At 42.7% G+C, this 19241-nt stretch overlaps 2 protein-coding genes across 5 annotated transcripts in view; both read right to left on the bottom strand.

Annotated features, from left to right (window-relative positions):
- LOC124015599 (multidrug and toxin extrusion protein 1-like) overlaps positions 1–17409 on the bottom strand; it is an 84010-nt gene extending 66601 nt beyond the window's left edge. The window contains exons 1-6 of the mRNA XM_046330950.1: positions 17008–17409; positions 16674–16775; positions 9585–9653; positions 9205–9353; positions 6450–6492; positions 5859–5903 (exon numbers count right to left, since the gene is read on the bottom strand). Coding sequence (XP_046186906.1) covers positions 5859–5903; positions 6450–6492; positions 9205–9353; positions 9585–9653; positions 16674–16775; positions 17008–17202 — 603 coding nt within the window. The 5' untranslated portion in view covers positions 17203–17409. The remainder of the gene's footprint in view (positions 1–5858; positions 5904–6449; positions 6493–9204; positions 9354–9584; positions 9654–16673; positions 16776–17007) is intronic.
- Positions 1–19241, bottom strand: part of LOC124015538 (cell adhesion molecule 2-like) — a 946327-nt gene that overhangs the window by 671386 nt on the left and 255700 nt on the right. The gene's annotated exons all lie outside the window — the stretch shown is intronic.

Consider the following 19241-nt stretch of genomic DNA (forward strand, 5'->3'; position numbering starts at 1 on the left):
TATAGACCCTCCACTCCTATTACCACTGTAGGGACAGATGTTGTTATCTATAGTCCCACCACTCCTATTACCACTGTAGGGACAGATGTTGTTCTCTATAGACCCACCACTCCTATTACCACTGTAGGGACAGATGTTGTTATCTATAGTCCCACCACTCCTATTACCACGGTAGGGGCAGATGTTGTTCTCTATAGATCCTCCACTCCTATTACCACGGTAGGGGCAGATGTTCTCTATAGACCCACCACTCCTATTACCACTGTAGGGCCAGATGTTCTCTATAGACCCTCCACTCCTATTACCACTGTAGGGACAGATGTTGTTCTCTATAGACCCTCCACTCCTATTACCACTGTAGGGACAGATGTTGTTATCTATAGTCCCACCACTCCTATTACCACGGTAGGGGCAGATGTTGTTCTCTATAGATCCTCCACTCCTATTACCACGGTAGGGGCAGATGTTCTCTATAGACCCACCACTCCTATTACCACTGTAGGGCCAGATGTTCTCTATAGACCCACCACTCCTATTACCACTGTAGGGCCAGATGTTGTTATCTATAGTCCCACCACTCCTATTACCACTGTAGGGACAGATGTTGTTATCTATAGACCCACCACTCCTATTACCACTATAGGGACAGATGTTGTTATCTATAGACCCACCACTCCTATTACCACTATAGGGACAGATGTTGTTCTCTATAGACCCTCCACTCCTATTACCACTGTAGGGCCAGATGTTGTTATCTATAGTCCCACCACTCCTATTACCACTGTAGGGACAGATGTTGTTATCTATAGACCCACCACTCCTATTACCACTATAGGGACAGATGTTGTTATCTATAGACCCACCACTCCTATTACCACTATAGGGACAGATGTTGTTCTCTATAGACCCTCCACTCCTATTACCACTGTAGGGCCAGATGTTGTTATCTATAGTCCCACCACTCCTATTACCACTGTAGGGAAAAATGTTGTTCTCTATAGACCCTCCACTGCTATTACCACTGTAGGGACAGATGTTGTTATCTATAGTCCCACCACTCCTATTACCACGGTAGGGGCAGATGTTGTTCTCTATAGATCCTCCACTCCTATTACCACGGTAGGGGCAGATGTTCTCTATAGACCCACCACTCCTATTACCACTGTAGGGCCAGATGTTCTCTATAGACCCACCACTCCTATTACCACTGTAGGGTCAGATGTTGTTCTCTATAGACCCACTACTCCTATTACCACTATAGGGCCAGATGTTGTTCTCTATAGACCCACCACTCCTATTACTACTATAGGGACAGATGTTGTTCTCTATAGAGACCTCCACTCCTATTACCACTGTAGGGCCAGATGTTGTTCTCTATAGACCCTCCACTCCTATTACCACTGTAGGGACAGATGTTGTTATCTATAGTCCCACCACTCCTATTACCACTGTAGGGACAGATGTTGTTCTCTATAGACCCACCACTCCTATTACCACTGTAGGGACAGATGTTGTTATCTATAGCCCCACCACTCCTATTACCACGGTAGGGGCAGATGTTGTTCTCTATAGATCCTCCACTCCTATTACCACGGTAGGGGCAGATGTTCTCTATAGACCCACCACTCCTATTACCACTGTAGGGCCAGATGTTCTCTATAGACCCTCCACTCCTATTACCACTGTAGGGACAGATGTTGTTCTCTATAGACCCTCCACTCCTATTACCACTGTAGGGCCAGATGTTGTTCTCTATAGACCCTCCACTCCTATTACCACTGTAGGGACAGATGTTGTTCTCTATAGACCCTCCACTCCTATTACCACTGTAGGGACAGATGTTGTTATCTATAGTCCCACCACTCCTATTACCACGGTAGGGGCAGATGTTGTTCTCTATAGATCCTCCACTCCTATTACCACGGTAGGGGCAGATGTTCTCTATAGACCCACCACTCCTATTACCACTGTAGGGCCAGATGTTCTCTATAGACCCACCACTCCTATTACCACTGTAGGGCCAGATGTTGTTATCTATAGTCCCACCACTCCTATTACCACTGTAGGGACAGATGTTGTTATCTATAGACCCACCACTCCTATTACCACTATAGGGACAGATGTTGTTATCTATAGACCCACCACTCCTATTACCACTATAGGGACAGATGTTGTTCTCTATAGACCCTCCACTCCTATTACCACTGTAGGGCCAGATGTTGTTATCTATAGTCCCACCACTCCTATTACCACTGTAGGGAAAAATGTTGTTCTCTATAGACCCTCCACTGCTATTACCACTGTAGGGACAGATGTTGTTATCTATAGTCCCACCACTCCTATTACCACGGTAGGGGCAGATGTTGTTCTCTATAGATCCTCCACTCCTATTACCACGGAAGGGGCAGATGTTCTCTATAGACCCACCACTCCTATTACCACTGTAGGGCCAGATGTTCTCTATAGACCCACCACTCCTATTACCACTGTAGGGTCAGATGTTGTTCTCTATAGACCCACTACTCCTATTACCACTATAGGGCCAGATGTTGTTCTCTATAGACCCACCACTCCTATTACCACTATAGGGACAGATGTTGTTCTCTATAGAGACCTCCACTCCTATTACCACTGTAGGGCCAGATGTTGTTCTCTATAGACCCTCCACTCCTATTACCACTGTAGGGACAGATGTTGTTATCTATAGTCCCACCACTCCTATTACCACTGTAGGGACAGATGTTGTTCTCTATAGACCCACCACTCCTATTACCACTGTAGGGACAGATGTTGTTATCTATAGTCCCACCACTCCTATTACCACGGTAGGGGCAGATGTTGTTCTCTATAGATCCTCCACTCCTATTACCACGGTAGGGCCAGATGTTCTCTATAGACCCACCACTCCTATTACCACTGTAGGGCCAGATGTTCTCTATAAACCCACCACTCCTATTACCACTGTAGGGTCAGATGTTGTTCTCTATAGACCCACTACTCCTATTACCACTATAGGGCCAGATGTTGTTCTCTATAGACCCACCACTCCTATTACCACTATAGGGACAGATGTTGTTCTCTATAGAGACCTCCACTCCTATTACCACTGTGGGGCCAGATGTTGTTCTCTATAGACCCACCACTCCTATTACCACTGTAGGGACAGATGTTGTTCTCTATAGACCCTCCACTCCTATTACCACTGTAGGGACAGATGTTGTTCTCTATAGACCCACCACTCCTATTACCACTGTAGGGTCAGATGTTGTTCTCTATAGACCCACTACTCCTATTACCACTATAGGGCCAGATGTTGTTCTCTATAGACCCACCACTCCTATTACCACTATAGGGACAGATGTTGTTCTCTATAGAGACCTCCACTCCTATTACCACTGTGGGGCCAGATGTTGTTCTCTATAGACCCACCACTCCTATTACCACTGTAGGGACAGATGTTGTTCTCTATAGACCCTCCACTCCTATTACCACTGTAGGGACAGATGTTGTTCTCTATAGACCCACCACTCCTATTACCACTGTAGGGCCAGATGTTGTTCTCTATAGACCCTCCACTCCTATTACCACTGTAGGGCCAGATGTTGTTCTCTATAGACCCTCCACTCCTATTACCACTTTAGGGACAGATGTTGTTCTCTATAGACCCACCACTCCTATTACCACTGTAGGGCCAGATGTTGTTCTCTATAGACCCTCCACTCCTATTACCACTGTAGGGACAGATGTTGTTCTCTATAGACCCTCCACTCCTATTACCACTGTAGGGACAGATGTTGTTCTCTATAGACCCTCCACTCCTATTACCACTGTAGGGACAGATGTTGTTCTCTATAGACCCTCCACTCCATTTACCACTGTAGGGCCAGCTGTTGTTCTCTATAGACCCTCCACTCCTATTACCACTGTAGGGACAGATGTTGTTCTCTATAGACCCACCACTCCTATTACCACTGTAGGGCCAGATGTTGTTCTCTATAGACCCTCCACTCCTATTACCACTGTAGGGCCAGATGTTGTTCTCTATAGACCCACCACTCCTATTACCACTATAGGGCCAGATGTTGTTCTCTATAGACCCACCACTCCTATTACCACTGTAGGGACAGATGTTCTCTATAGACCCTCCACTCCTATTACCACTGTAGGGACAGATGTTGTTCTCTATAGACCCACCACTCCTATTACCACTGTAGGGCCAGATGTTGTTCTCTATAGACCCTCCACTCCTATTACCACTGTAGGGCCAGATGTTGTTCTCTATAGACCCACCACTCATATTACCACTGTAGGGCCAGATGTTGTTCTCTATAGACCCACCACTCCTATTACCACTGTAGGGACAGATGTTCTCTATAGACCCTCCACTCATATTACCACTGTAGGGACAGATGTTGTTCTCTATAGACCCACCACTCCTATTACCACTGTAGGGACAGATGTTGTTCTCTATAGACCCACCACTCCTATTACCACTGTAGGGACAGATGTTCTCTATAGACCCACCACTCCTATTACCACTGTAGGGCCAGATGTTGTTCTCTATAAACCCACCACTCCTATTACCACTGTAGGGTCTGATGTTGTTCTCTATAGACCCACCACTCCTATTACCACTGTAGGGCCAGATGTTGTTCTCTATAGACCCTCCACTCCTATTACCACTGTAGGGACAGATGTTGTTCTCTATAGACCCACCACTCCTATTACCACTGTAGGGCCAGATGTTGTTCTCTATAGACCCTCCACTCCTATTACCACTGTAGGGACAGATGTTCTCTATAGACCCACCACTCCTATTACCACTGTAGGGCCAGATGTTGTTCTCTATAAACCCACCACTCCTATTACCACTGTAGGGTCTGATGTTGTTCTCTATAGACCCACCACTCCTATTACCACTGTAGGGCCAGATGTTGTTATCTATAGACCCTCCACTCCTATTACCACTGTAGGGCCAGATGTTGTTCTCTATAGACCCTCCACTCCTATTACCACTGTAGGGACAGATGTTGTCTATAGACCCACCACTCCTATTACCACTGTAGGGCCAGATGTTGTCATCTATAGACCCACCACTCAATACATAACAGATATAGATACCTGTCAGCTGTCCAGAACAAAACAATACATTTTCTAAAGACATGTCCTCCTGATCAATACATTATCTAAAGACATGTCCTGATCAATACATTTTCTAAAGACATGTCCTCCTGATCAATACATTATCTAAAGACATGTCCTCCTGATCAATACATTATCTAATGACATGTCCTCCTGATCAATACATTATCTAAAGACATGTCCTCCTGATCAATACATTATCTAATGACATGTCCTCCTGATCAATACATTATCTAAAGACATGTCCTCCTGATCAATACATTATCTAAAGACATGTCCTCCTGATCAATACATTATCTAAAGACATGTCCTGATCAATACATTTTCTAAAGACATGTCCTGATCAATACATTATCTAAAGACATGTCCTCCTGATCATTACATTATCTAAAGACATGTCCTCCTGATCAATACATTATCTAAAGACATGTCCTCCTGATCAATACATTATCTAAAGACATGTCCTCCTGATCAATACATTATCTAAAGACATGTCCTCCTGATCAATACATTATCTAAAGACATGTCCTCCTGATCAATACATTATCTAAAGACATGTCCTCCTGATCAATACATTATCTAAAGACATGTCCTGATCAATGCATTATCTAAAGACATGTCCTCCTGATCAATACATTATCTAAAGACATGTCCTCCTGATCAATACATTATCTAAAGACATGTCCTCCTGAAGATGGGGCTGTAATACACTGCACCTGATTCTGCAGATATTTCCCCTGCAGCAGGAACATGAAGGCAGCCTGCAGAGACAGAGAGGAGTCTGAGATGAGAAGAGAGAGTGAATAGAAAGAGAAAATAGAGAAGGCATGTAGAGAGAGAGAGACAGAGAGAAAGACAGAGAGACAGAGAGAGAGAGAGAGAGAGAGAGAGAGAGAGAGAGAGAGAGAGAGAGAGAGAGAGAGAGAGAGAGAGAGAGAGAGAGAGAGAGAGAGAGAGAGAGAGAGAGAGAGACAGAGAGACAGAGAGAGGGAGACAGAGAGAGAGAGAGACAGAGAGAGGGAGACAGAGAGAGGAGGCGGAGATGAGAGAGAGAGAGAGAGAGAGAGAGAGAGAGAGAGAGAGAGAGAGAGAGAGAGAGAGAGAGAGAGGACGAGATGAGAGAGAGAGAGAGGAGGACGAGATGAGAGAGAGAGAGAGAGAGAGAGAGAGAGAGAGAGAGAGAGAGAGAGAGAGAGAGAGAGAGAGAGAGAGAGAGAGAGAGAGAGAGAGAGACAGGGAGAGAGAGAGACAGAGAGAGACAGAGAGAGGAGAGCAGCAAGACACCAGAAATTTCAGAGAGAACTCACTGGCAAGGCTGGCATGAAGATCATCACATACAGCTGGGAGAGCCTGGAACACAAGATGTTGAATCACAATGAATCATGATGCTATATGCTCTAAGTAGTCAGATGGTTCAGTTAGTACAGCACAGTGACATTATGTAGTCAGATGGTTCAGTCAGTACAGTACAGTGGCATTATGTAGTCAGATGGTTCAGTTAGTATAGCACAGTGACATTATGTAGTCAGATGGTTCAGTTAGTATAGCACAGTGACATTATAGAGTCAGATGGTTCAGTTAGTATAGCACAGTGACATTATGTAGTCAGATGGTTCAGTTAGTATAGCACAGTGACATTATGTGGTCAGATGGTTCAGTTAGTATAGCACAGTGACATTATGTAGTCAGATGGTTCAGTTAGTATAGCACAGTGACATTATGTAGTCAGATGGTTCAGTTAGTATAGCACAGTGACATTATGTAGTCAGATGGTTCAGTTAGTACAGCACAGTGTCATTATGTAGTCAGATGGTTCAGTCAGTACAGTACAGTGACATTATGTAGTCAGATGGTTCAGTTAGTACAGTGACATTATGTAGTCAGATGGTTCAGTTAGTACAGGACAGTGACATTATGTAGTCAGATGGTTCAGTTAGTACAGGACAGTGACATTATGTAGTCAGATGGTTCAGTTACATTATGTAGTCAGATGGTTCAGTTACATTATGTAGTCAGATGGTTCAGTTACATTATGTAGTCAGATGGTTCAGTTAGAACAGCACAGTGACATTATGTAGTCAGATGGTTCAGTTAGTACAGGACAGTGACATTATGTAGTCAGATGGTTCAGTTAGTACAGGACAGTGACATTATGTAGTCAGATGGTTCAGTTAGTACAGCACAGTGACATTATGTAGTCAGATGGTTCAGTCAGTACAGTACAGTGACATTATGTAGTCAGATGGTTCAGTTGGTTCAGTGACATTATGTAGTCAGATGGTTCAGTTAGTACAGCACAGTGACATTATGTAGTCAGATGGTTCAGTTACATTATGTAGTCAGATGGTTCAGTTACATTATGTAGTCAGATGGTTCAGTTAGTACAGGACAGTGACATTATGTAGTCAGATGGTTCAGTTACATTATGTAGTCAGATGGTTCAGTTACATTATGTAGTCAGATGGTTCAGTTAGTACAGGACAGTGACATTATGTAGTCAGATGGTTCAGTTACATTATGTAGTCAGATGGTTCAGTTACATTATGTAGTCAGATGGTTCAGTTAGTACAGGACAGTGACATTATGTAGTCAGATGGTTCAGTTACATTATGTAGTCAGATGGTTCAGTTAGTACAGTACAGTGACATTATGTAGTCAGATGGTTCAGTTACATTATGTAGTCAGATGGTTCAGATGGTTCAGTGACATTATGTAGTCAGTTGGTTCAGTTACATTATGTAGTCAGATGGTTCAGTTACATTATGTAGTCAGATGGTTCAGTTACATTATGTAGTCAGATGGTTCAGTTACATTATGTAGTCAGATGGTTCAGTTACATTATGTAGTCAGATGGTTCAGTGACATTATGTAGTCAGATGGTTCAGTTACATTATGTAGTCAGATGGTTCAGTTACATTATGTAGTCAGATGGTTCAGTTACATTATGTAGTCAGATGGTTCAGTTACATTATGTAGTCAGATGGTTCAGTTACATTATGTAGTCAGATGGTTCAGTTAGAACAGCACAGTGACATTATGTAGTCAGATGGTTCAGTTAGTACAGGACAGTGACATTATGTAGTCAGATGGTTCAGTTAGTACAGGACAGTGACATTATGTAGTCAGATGGTTCAGTTAGTACAGCACAGTGACATTATGTAGTCAGATGGTTCAGTCAGTACAGTACAGTGACATTATGTAGTCAGATGGTTCAGTTGGTTCAGTGACATTATGTAGTCAGATGGTTCAGTTAGTACAGCACAGTGACATTATGTAGTCAGATGGTTCAGTTACATTATGTAGTCAGATGGTTCAGTTACATTATGTAGTCAGATGGTTCAGTTAGTACAGGACAGTGACATTATGTAGTCAGATGGTTCAGTTACATTATGTAGTCAGATGGTTCAGTTACATTATGTAGTCAGATGGTTCAGTTAGTACAGGACAGTGACATTATGTAGTCAGATGGTTCAGTTACATTATGTAGTCAGATGGTTCAGTTACATTATGTAGTCAGATGGTTCAGTTAGTACAGGACAGTGACATTATGTAGTCAGATGGTTCAGTTACATTATGTAGTCAGATGGTTCAGTTAGTACAGTACAGTGACATTATGTAGTCAGATGGTTCAGTTACATTATGTAGTCAGATGGTTCAGATGGTTCAGTGACATTATGTAGTCAGTTGGTTCAGTTACATTATGTAGTCAGATGGTTCAGTTACATTATGTAGTCAGATGGTTCAGTTACATTATGTAGTCAGATGGTTCAGTTACATTATGTAGTCAGATGGTTCAGTTACATTATGTAGTCAGATGGTTCAGTGACATTATGTAGTCAGATGGTTCAGTTACATTATGTAGTCAGATGGTTCAGTTACATTATGTAGTCAGATGGTTCAGTTACATTATGTAGTCAGATGGTTCAGTTACATTATGTAGTCAGATGGTTCAGTTACATTATGTAGTCAGATGGTTCAGTTACATTATGTTGTCAGGTGGTTCAGTTAGAACAGCACAGTGACATTTTGTGTGCGTGGTGAGGGAGTGTGTTTGCGTCTGACCTGGCGACCTCCGGGCTCTGTTTAACAGCCAATAGGATGGGTTCAGTGTTGATGAGGAGAGCCCAGCAGGGGAAGCAGGCCAGGAGCAGAATCAGAACCCCCCTTTGTAGAATCATGCCAACACGATTCATATTACCACTGCCAAATGTCTACACACACAGAGAGAGAGAGAGAGAGAGAGAGAGAGAGAGGGGGGGACAGAGAGAGAGCAAGAAGATTAACGCTCCCAAACTTTTCCATAAAAGACAAACACTGGATGGCCTTGATTGATATATTCACACGTTGATAAGAGTGACCATCCCAATCCACCAACGACCACAGAAAGACAGGACATCAACAGTAAACCAATTCAGGTGAGCACACCTGTCCAGGAAACGTACCTGAGATATGAGAGTGTCACAGGCTGATGCCAGGCCAGAGCCAATGGAGAGTCCGGTGACATTGATCACCTGGAGACAATCAGAACAGGCAGGTACATATGAACCAGGTATAGACTTGGTGGATATGAACCAGGTATAGACTTGGTGGAAATGAACCAGGTATAGACTTGGTGGAAATGAACCAGGTATAGACTTGGTGGATATGAACCAGGTGTAGACTTGGTGGAAATGAACCAGGTATAGACTTGGTGGAAATGAACCAGGTATAGACTTGGTGGAAATGAACCAGGTATAGACTTGGTGGAAATGAACCAGGTATAGACTTGGTGGATATGAACCAGGTGTAGACTTGGTGGATACGAACCAGGTGTAGACTTGGTGGATACGAACCAGGTATAGACTTGGTGGATATGAACCAGGTATAGACTTGGTGGATAGGAACCAGGTATAGACTTGGTGGAAATGAACCAGGTATAGACTTGGTGGATATGAACCAGGTATAGACTTGGTGGGTACGAACCAGGTATAGACTTGGTGGGTACGAACCAGGTATAGAGTTGGTGGATATGAACCAGGTATAGACTTGGTGGATATGAACCAGGTATAGACTTGGTGGATATGAACCAGGTATAGACTTGGTGGATATGAACCAGGTATAGACTTGGTGGATATGAACCAGGTATAGAGTTGGTGGATATGAACCAGGTATAGACTTGGTGGATATGAACCAGGTATAGACTTGGTGGATATGAACCAGGTTGGTGGATATGAACCAGGTATAGACTTGGTGGATATGAACCAGGTATAGAGTTGGTGGATATGAACCAGGTATAGACTTGGTGGATATGAACCAGGTATAGACTTGGTGGATATGAACCAGGTATAGACTTGGTGGATATGAACCAGGTATAGAGTTGGTGGATATGAACCAGGTATAGACTTGGTGGATATGAACCAGGTATAGACTTGGTGGATTTGAACCAGGTATAGACTTGGTGGATATGAACCAAGTTGGTGGATATGAACCAGATATAGACTTGGTGGAAATGAACCAGGTATAGACTTGGTGGAAATGAACCAGGTATAGACTTGGTGGATATGAACCAGGTGTAGACTTGGTGGAAATGAACCAGGTATAGACTTGGTGGAAATGAACCAGGTATAGACTTGGTGGATATGAACCAGGTTGTTGGATATGAACCAGGTATAGACTTGGTGGATATGAACCAGGTATAGACTTGGTGGATATGAACCAGGTATAGACTTGGTGGATATGAACCTGGTATAGACTTGGTGGATATGAACCAGGTATAGACTTGGTGGATATGAACCAGGTATAGACTTGGTGGATATGAACCAGGTATAGACTTGGTGGATATGAACCAGGTATAGACTTGGTGGATATGAACCAGGTATAGACTTGGTGGATATGAACCAGGTATAGACTTGGTGGATATGAACCAGGTATAGACTTGGTGGATATGAACCAGGTTGGTGGATATGAACCAGGTATAGACTTGGTGGATATGAACCAGGTATAGACTTGGTGGATATGAACCAGGTATAGACTTGGTGGATATGAACCAGGTATAGACTTGGTGGATATGAACCAGGTATAGACTTGGTGGATATGAACCAGGTATAGACTTGGTGGATATGAACCAGGTATAGACTTGGTGGATATGAACCAGGTTGGTGGATATGAACCAGGTATAGACTTGGTGGATATGAACCAGGTATAGACTTGGTGGATATGAACCAGTTATAGACTTGGTGGATATGAACCAGGTATAGACTTGGTGGATATGAACCAGGTATAGACTTGGTAGATATGAACCAGGTGTAGACTTGGTGGATATGAACCAGGTGTAGACTTGGTGGATATGAACCAGGTATAGACTTGGTGGATATGAACCAGTTATAGACTTGGTGGATATGAACCAGGTGTAGACTTGGTGGATATGAACCAGGTGTAGACTTGGTGGATATGAACCAGGTCTAGACTTGGTGTATATGTTCCGTCTATATAGAGAACACTAACAAAATTACACTGAAGATAACTGGAAAAACTACAGCCTAACTTTCATTAATTAAATTAAGGAAAGTTACTTAAAATACATCCCTTTAGATAAAGCATATTAACTAAGTTCTGGGTTGAAGAGACATCCTTTTCTATGTTATTGTTTGTGAGATATTAACTACTATCGACCTATTATTAAATACCAACAATTGTCAAAGAGCAAACCAAGAGATAATCTCTGCTCCGCTCGGATTATGTATTCTGTATTCCTGTATTCTGTTGATGTCACGCCTTGGTCATTGTATTTTGTGTTTTCGTTATATTATTTGGTTAGGCCAGGGTGTGACATGGGTTTATGTTATTGTATTTTCGTATTGGGGTTTGTAGTATTTGGGATCGCGGCTGATTAGGGGTGTTGTACGGGCTTGGCTGCCTGAGGCTGTTCTCAGTCAGAGTCAGGTGATTCTCGTTGTCTCTGATTGGGAACCGTATTTAGGTAGCCTGGTTTCGCTTTGTATTTTGTGGGTGATTGTTCCTGTCTCTGTGTAGTTTCACCAGATAGGCTGTAATAGGTATCACGTTCCGTTTGTTGTTTTTGTATTTTGTAATAGTTATTTCATGTGTCGCTTTTTCCAATAAAGTCATGAGTAACCACCACGCTGCATTTCGGTCCGACTCTCTTTCTACAAACGAAGAACGCCGTTACAGTTGAACTGTATTGTGAAGGTTGTCTTTCCTCACAGCTATAGCCAGCGACAACCCAGCCATACATACACACTACCTTTCAAATGTTTGTAGTCACTTGGAAATGTCCTTGTTTTGAAAGAAAATCACATTTTTGTTCCATTAAAAAAACATCAACTTGATCAGGAATACAGTGTAGACAGAAACCCCTTCAATCAAATGCTGATGCTCCAGATTCTCAACTAGTCTAAAAAAAAGGCCTGTTTTATTGCTTCTTTAATCAAAACAACAGTTTTCAGCTGTGCTAACATAATTGCAAAAGGGTTTTCTAATAATCAATTAGCCTTGGATTAGCTAACACAATGTGCCATTGGAACACAGGAGTTGTCACGTTCTGACCTTTATTTCCTTTGTTTTGTCATTATTTAGTATGGTCAGGGCGTGAGTTGGGGTGGGCAGTCTATGTTTGTTTTTCTATGTTTTGGGGTATTTCTATGTTTCGGCCTAGTATGGTTCTCAATCAGAGGCAGGTGTCATTAGTTGTCTCTGATTGAGAATCATACTTAGGTAGCCTGGGTTTCACTGTGTGTTTGTGGGTGATTGTTCCTGTCTCTGTGTTTGCACCAGATAGGACTGTTTTGGGTTTTCAACGTTTCTTGTTTTGTTAGTTTGTTCATGTGTAGAGTCTTTATTAAAGAACTATGAATAGAAACCACGCTGCATTTTGGTCCGCCAACTCAAGAAAACCGTTAACCGGGGTGATGGTTGCTGATTATTGTACGACTATGTAGATATTCCATAAAAATCTGCCGTTTCCAGTAATTTACAACATTAATCATGTCTACACTGTATTTCTGATCAAGTTGATGTTATTTTAATGGACAAAAAAACTGTTTTTTTTCAAAAACAAGGACATTTCTAAGTGACCCCAACTTTTGTTAATATGGATGGATGGATGGATAAGATCGATGGATAAAATAGATGGATGGATAGAGTTGTAAGAAAAAGTATGTGAACCCTTTGGAATTACCTGGTTATCTGATCTTCCTCTAAGTCACAACAACAGACAGACACAATGTGCTTAAACTAATGACACACAAATTATTGCATTGTTCTTGCCTATATTGAATACATAATTTAAACATTCACAGTGTAGGTTGGAAAAAAGTATGTGAAACCCCCTGGGCTATTTGGAGTCAAAAGTCACCTATCCTGGAGTCCAATCAATGAGATGAGATTGGAGATGTTGGTTAGAGCTGCCCTGCAATATAAAATAGACTCACAAAATGTGAGTTTACTATTCACATGAAGCATTGCCTGATGTGAACTATGCCTCGAACAAATGAGTTCTCAGAAGACCTAAGATTAAGAATTGTTGACTTGCATAAAGCTGGAAAGGGTTAGAAAAGTATTTCTAAAAGCCTTGATGTTCATCAGTCTTTGCTACATCAGGGCCTGGATATCATCAACTACCTGTTCACACCACTACCATCCAGAAGGCGAGGTCAGTACAGGTCCATCAAAGCTGGCACCGAGAGACTGAAAAACAGCTTCTATCTCAAGGCCACCAGACTGTTATACAGCAATCACTTAGAGTGGCTGCTGCCTACATTGAGACACAATCACAGGCCACTTTAATAAATGGATCACAAGTCACATTATAAAATGCAATAATGCAACTTTAATAATGTTTACATATCTTACATTACTCATATTATATGCATATACAGTATTTTCATCATAGCACTGAGACTGCACTTGTAAAGGTGGTAAATGACCTTCTAATGGCTTCAGACCGAGGCTCACCACATTCTTTTGGAGAGATTGGAAACTCAATTTGGTCTACACGGACAAGTTCTGGCCTGGTTTAGATCATATCTGTAGGAAAGACATCTGTTTGTCTCTGTGAATGGTTTGTCCTCTGACAAATCAACTGTAAATTTCAGTGATCCTCAAAGTTCCGTTTTAGGACCACTATTGTTTTCACTATATATTTTACTTCTTGGTGATGTCATTCGTAAACATAATGTTAACTTTTCACTGCTATGCGGATGGCACACAGCTGTACATTTCAATGAAACATGGTGAATCCCCTAAATTGCCCTCCCTGGAAGCCTGTGTTTCAGACATAAGGAAGTGGATGGCTGCAAATGTTCTTCTTTTAAACTCTGACAAAACAGAGATGCTTGTTCTAGTTCCCAAGAAACAAAGATCTTCTGTTGAATCTGACAATTAATCTTAATGGCTGTACAGTCGTCTCAAATAAAACTGTGAAGGACTTGGCGTTACTCTGGACCCTGATCTCTCTTTTCACGAACATATCAAGACTTAAAAGGACAACTTTTTTCCATCTTCGTAACATTGCAAGAATCAGAAACTATCTGTCCAAAAATTATGCAGAAAAATTAATCCATGCATTTTTTACTTCTACTTCTAGGTTAGACTAATGCAATCTTCTACTTTCCAGCTACCCGGATAAAGCACTAAATCAACTTCAGTTAGTGCTAAACACGGTTGCTAGAATCTTGACTAGAACCAAAAATGTTTATCATATTACTCCAGTGCTAGTCTCTCTACACTGGCTTGCTGTTAAGGCAAGGGCTGATTTCAAGGTTTTACTGATAAACTACAAAGCATTACATGGGCTTGCTCTTACCTATCTTTCCAATTTGGTCCTGCCGTACATACCTACACGTACGCTAAGGTCACAAGACGCAGGCCTCCTAATTGTCCATAGAATTTCTAAGCAAACAGCTGGAGGCAGGGCTTTCTCCTCTAGAGCTTCATTTTTATGGAACTGTCTGCCTACCCATGTCAGAGACGCAGACTGTCTCAACCTTTAAGTCTTTACTGAATACTCATCTCTTCAGTGGGTAATATGATTGAGTGTAGTCTGACCCAGGAGTGTGAAGGTGAACGGAAAGGCACTGGAGCAACGAACCTCTGCCTGGCCAGTTCCCCTCTCTCCACTGGGATTCTCTGGCTCTAACCCTATTACAGGGGCTGAGTCACTGGCTTACTGGTGCTCTTCCATGCTGTCTCTAGGAGGGGTGCGTCGCTTGAGTGAGTTGAGTCACTGACGCGACCCCCCCCCCCTTGGGTTGTGCCGTGGTGGAGATCTTTGTGGACTATACTCAGCCTCGTCTCAGGATGGTAAGTTGGTGGTTGAAGATATCCCTCTAGTGGTGTGGGGGCTGTGCTTTGGCAAAGTGGGTGGGGTTATATCCTGCCTGTTTAGCCATGTCTGGGGGTATTGTCGGATGAGGCCATGGTGTCTCCCGACCCATCCTGTCTCAGCCTCCAGTATTTATGCTGCAGTAGTTTGTGCCGGGGGGCTAGGGTCAGTCTGTTGTATCTGGAGTACTTCTCCTGTCTTATCCGGTGTCCTGTGTGAATTTAATTATGCTCTCTCTAGTTCTCTCTCTCTTTCTCTTTCTTTCTTTCTCTCGGAGGACATGAGCCCTAGGACCATGCCTGATGACTCCTTGTTGTCCCCAGTCCACCTGGTCATGCTGCTGCTCCAGTTTCAACTATTCTTCCTGTGGCTATGAACCCTGACCTGTTCACCGGAAGTGCTACCTGTCCCAGACCTGCCTTTTTCAACTCTCTAGAGACCACAGGAGCGGTAGAGATACTCTGAATGATCGGCTATGAAAAGCTAACTGACATTTACTCCCGAGGTGCTGACCTGTTGCACCCTCTACAACCACTGTGATTTTTATTATTTGACCCTGCTGGTCATCTATGAACATTTGAACATCTTGGCCATGTTCTGTTATAATCTCCACCCGGCACAGCCAGAAGAGGACTGGCCACCCCTCATAGCCTGGTTCCTCTCTAGGTTTCTTCCTAGGTTCTGGCCTTTCTAGGGAGTCTTTCCTAGCCACCGTGCTTCTACACCTGCATTGCTTGCAGTTTGGGGTTTTAGGCTGGGTTTCTGTACAGCACTTTGAGATATCAACTGATGTAAGAAGGGCTATATAAATAAATTGGATTGATTGTTTGATTTATACCATCTACTGCATCTTGCCTATGCCGCTCGGCCATCGCTTATCCATATATTTATATGTACATATTCTCATTCACCCCTTTAGATGTGTGTATTAGGTAGTTGTTTACATGGTTTGTTCAATAAAGACATGAAAACGTATACTTGTATGCGTGTTATTAGTTTAACCAGACTGTGTTTGTCTATTGTTATAATTTAGAGGAAGATCAGATTGACCAATTTATGCAGAAATCCAGGTAATTCCAAAGGGTTCACATCCTTGTTCTTACCACAGTAGATAGATAGATAGATAGATAGATAGATAGATAGATAGATAGATAGATAGATAGATAGATAGATAGATAGATAGATAGATAGATAGATAGGATTGTATCACCGCTATAGCCAGTGCCACCCCAGCCAGCTCAGTCTTCCCCAGGTGACCACAGAACACGGTGCTGACAAAACTGATCAGAAAGATCATCAGCTGGGATATAACCTGGAAAGAACAGAGGAAATTATCACCATCATCATGTCTCATGTGAGCAGAAGAATAGCAGTTCAGCAACACTCGTATATATTATAAGAAACAATTAAAGATTCAGAAAAAAATACAGTATCACCACCATAACAACGGACCAATCACTGCAACAGTTACTTTGGTATGAACTAAAGGAATGACATTTCAGCCGGTAATTATTAGAGACAACGTTCTTAGCCTGCAGTCTCACCACCGGTCCCGTTAGTTTCAGAATTTGGCCAATCTCTTCTTTATAATGCACGGGGATCCAGCCTCTGATCCGCCTCAGACAGCCGCAGCAAAACACAGGTGACTCTACGGTGGATTCGGTTACCGAAGCTTCATCACTTTTAGAATGTCCGTTCACTACGTTAACCGCGACAGCATTTGATTTAGAATTATCCATTATGGGGAAGAGAGAGCGCGCAAAGGAGATATATGCGGCTGTAAGGTTTGCCCAACCAACTTCAGAAACTCTTGTTGATACAGAACGCTCCTTTGACGTGTCTGAGTGTAGAGTAACTAACGAAACATGTAGAGCGCTCAGTCGGCTACAGCAGGGAGTCGACACCGCCGCATGTGTTGGAGTTTGGGGCGTATTCTCGTCACCGTTAACCCCGTCACGAGGATATTGCGTAAGGAGCCTACATCCTTGTTGAAGAGACCTTTTGGTGAGATGGCTTGTGGGGAATGTATGGGTATCCGAGCGGTGTGTTAATAGTTTAAACAGACGCCTCGGTGCATTCAGCATGTCAACACTTCTTGCAAAAACGAGTAGTGCTGAAGTCAATCTCTCCTCCACTTTGAGCCTTGTCAGATTTACATGCATAATACCAGTGGTGGAAAAAGTACTCAATTGTCAGTCTTGAATAAAAGTAAAGATACCTTAATACAAAATGACTCAAGTAAAAGTGAAAGTCACCCAGTAAAATACTACTTGAGTAAAAGTATTTGGTTTTAAATATATTTAAGCATCAAAAGTACAAATATAAATCATGTTAACTTCCTTATATTATGCAAATGAACCAAACCTTGTTTTTATTTTATTTACAGTAGGGAAGACCAGGGATGTTCTCTGTTTAGTGAGTCCACCAGATCAGAGGCAGTAGGGACGACCAGGGATGTTCTCTGTTTAGTGAGTCCTCCAGATCAGAGGCAGTAGGGATGACCAGGGATGTTCTCTGTTTAGTGAGTCCTCCAGATCAGAGGCAGTAGGGATGACCAGGGATGTTCTCTGTTTAGTGAGTCCACCAGATCAGAGGCAGTAGGGATGACCAGGGATGTTCTCTGTTTAGTGAGTCCTCCAGATCAGAGGCAGTAGGGATGACCAGGGATGTTCTCTGTTTAGTGAGTCCACCAGATCAGAGGCAGTAGGGATGACCAGGGATGTTCTCTGTTTAGTGAGTCCACCAGATCAGAGGCAGTAGGGATGACCAGGGATGTTCTCTGTTTAGTGAGTCCACCAGATCAGAGGCAGTAGGGATGACCAGGGATGTTCTCTGTTTAGTGAGTCCTCCAGATCAGAGACAGTAGGGATGACCAGGGATGTTCTCTGTTTAGTGAGTCCACCAGATCAGAGGCAGTAGGGACGACCAGGGATGTTCTCTGTTTAGTGAGTCCTCCAGATCAGAGGCAGTAGGGATGACCAGGGATGTTCTCTGTTTAGTGAGTCCTCCAGATCAGAGGCAGTAGGGATGACCAGGGATGTTCTCTGTTTAGTGAGTCCTCCAGATCAGAGGCAGTAGGGATGACCAGAGATGTTCTCTTGTGTGACCTTTAACCTGTCAAAATGTAAAGAGTACTTTTCGGGAAATGTATGGAGTAGGAAGTACATTATTTTCTTTAGAAATGTAGTGAAGGAAAAGGAAAACATATAAATACCAAAGTAAAGTGCAGATACACTTAAAAACGACTTAAGTAGTACTTTAAAGTATTTTTACTGAAGTACTTTACATCACTGCATATAACTAATGTTCGCTCTCCGCATACATTTAAGGGCCCTGTTCTGAGCCAATTGTAATTTTTCGGAGGTCCCTCTTTGTAGCACCTGACCAAACACCTGAACAGAAGTCCAGGTGCGACAAAACTAGGGACTGTAGGACCTGCCTTGTTGATAGTGTTGTTAAGAAGGTAGAAACTAGGACCTGTAGGACCTGCCTTGTTGATAGTGTTGTTAAGAAGGTAGACACTAGGGACTGTAGGACCTGCCTTGTTGATAGTGTTGTTAAGAAGGTAGACACTAGGGACTGTAGGACCTGCCTTGTTGATAGTGTTGTTAAGAAGGTAGACACTAGGGACTGTAGGACCTGCCTTGTTGATAGTGTTGTTAAGAAGGTAGACACTAGGACCTGTAGGACCTGCCTTGTTGATAGTGTTGTTAAGAAGGTAGAAACTAGGGACTGTAGGACCTGCCTTGTTGATAGTGTTGTTAAGAAGGTAGAAACT

The sequence above is a fragment of the Oncorhynchus gorbuscha genome, linkage group LG02, assembly GCF_021184085.1.
Source record: "Oncorhynchus gorbuscha isolate QuinsamMale2020 ecotype Even-year linkage group LG02, OgorEven_v1.0, whole genome shotgun sequence".
In the NCBI taxonomy this organism is placed as follows: Eukaryota; Metazoa; Chordata; class Actinopteri; order Salmoniformes; family Salmonidae; genus Oncorhynchus; species Oncorhynchus gorbuscha.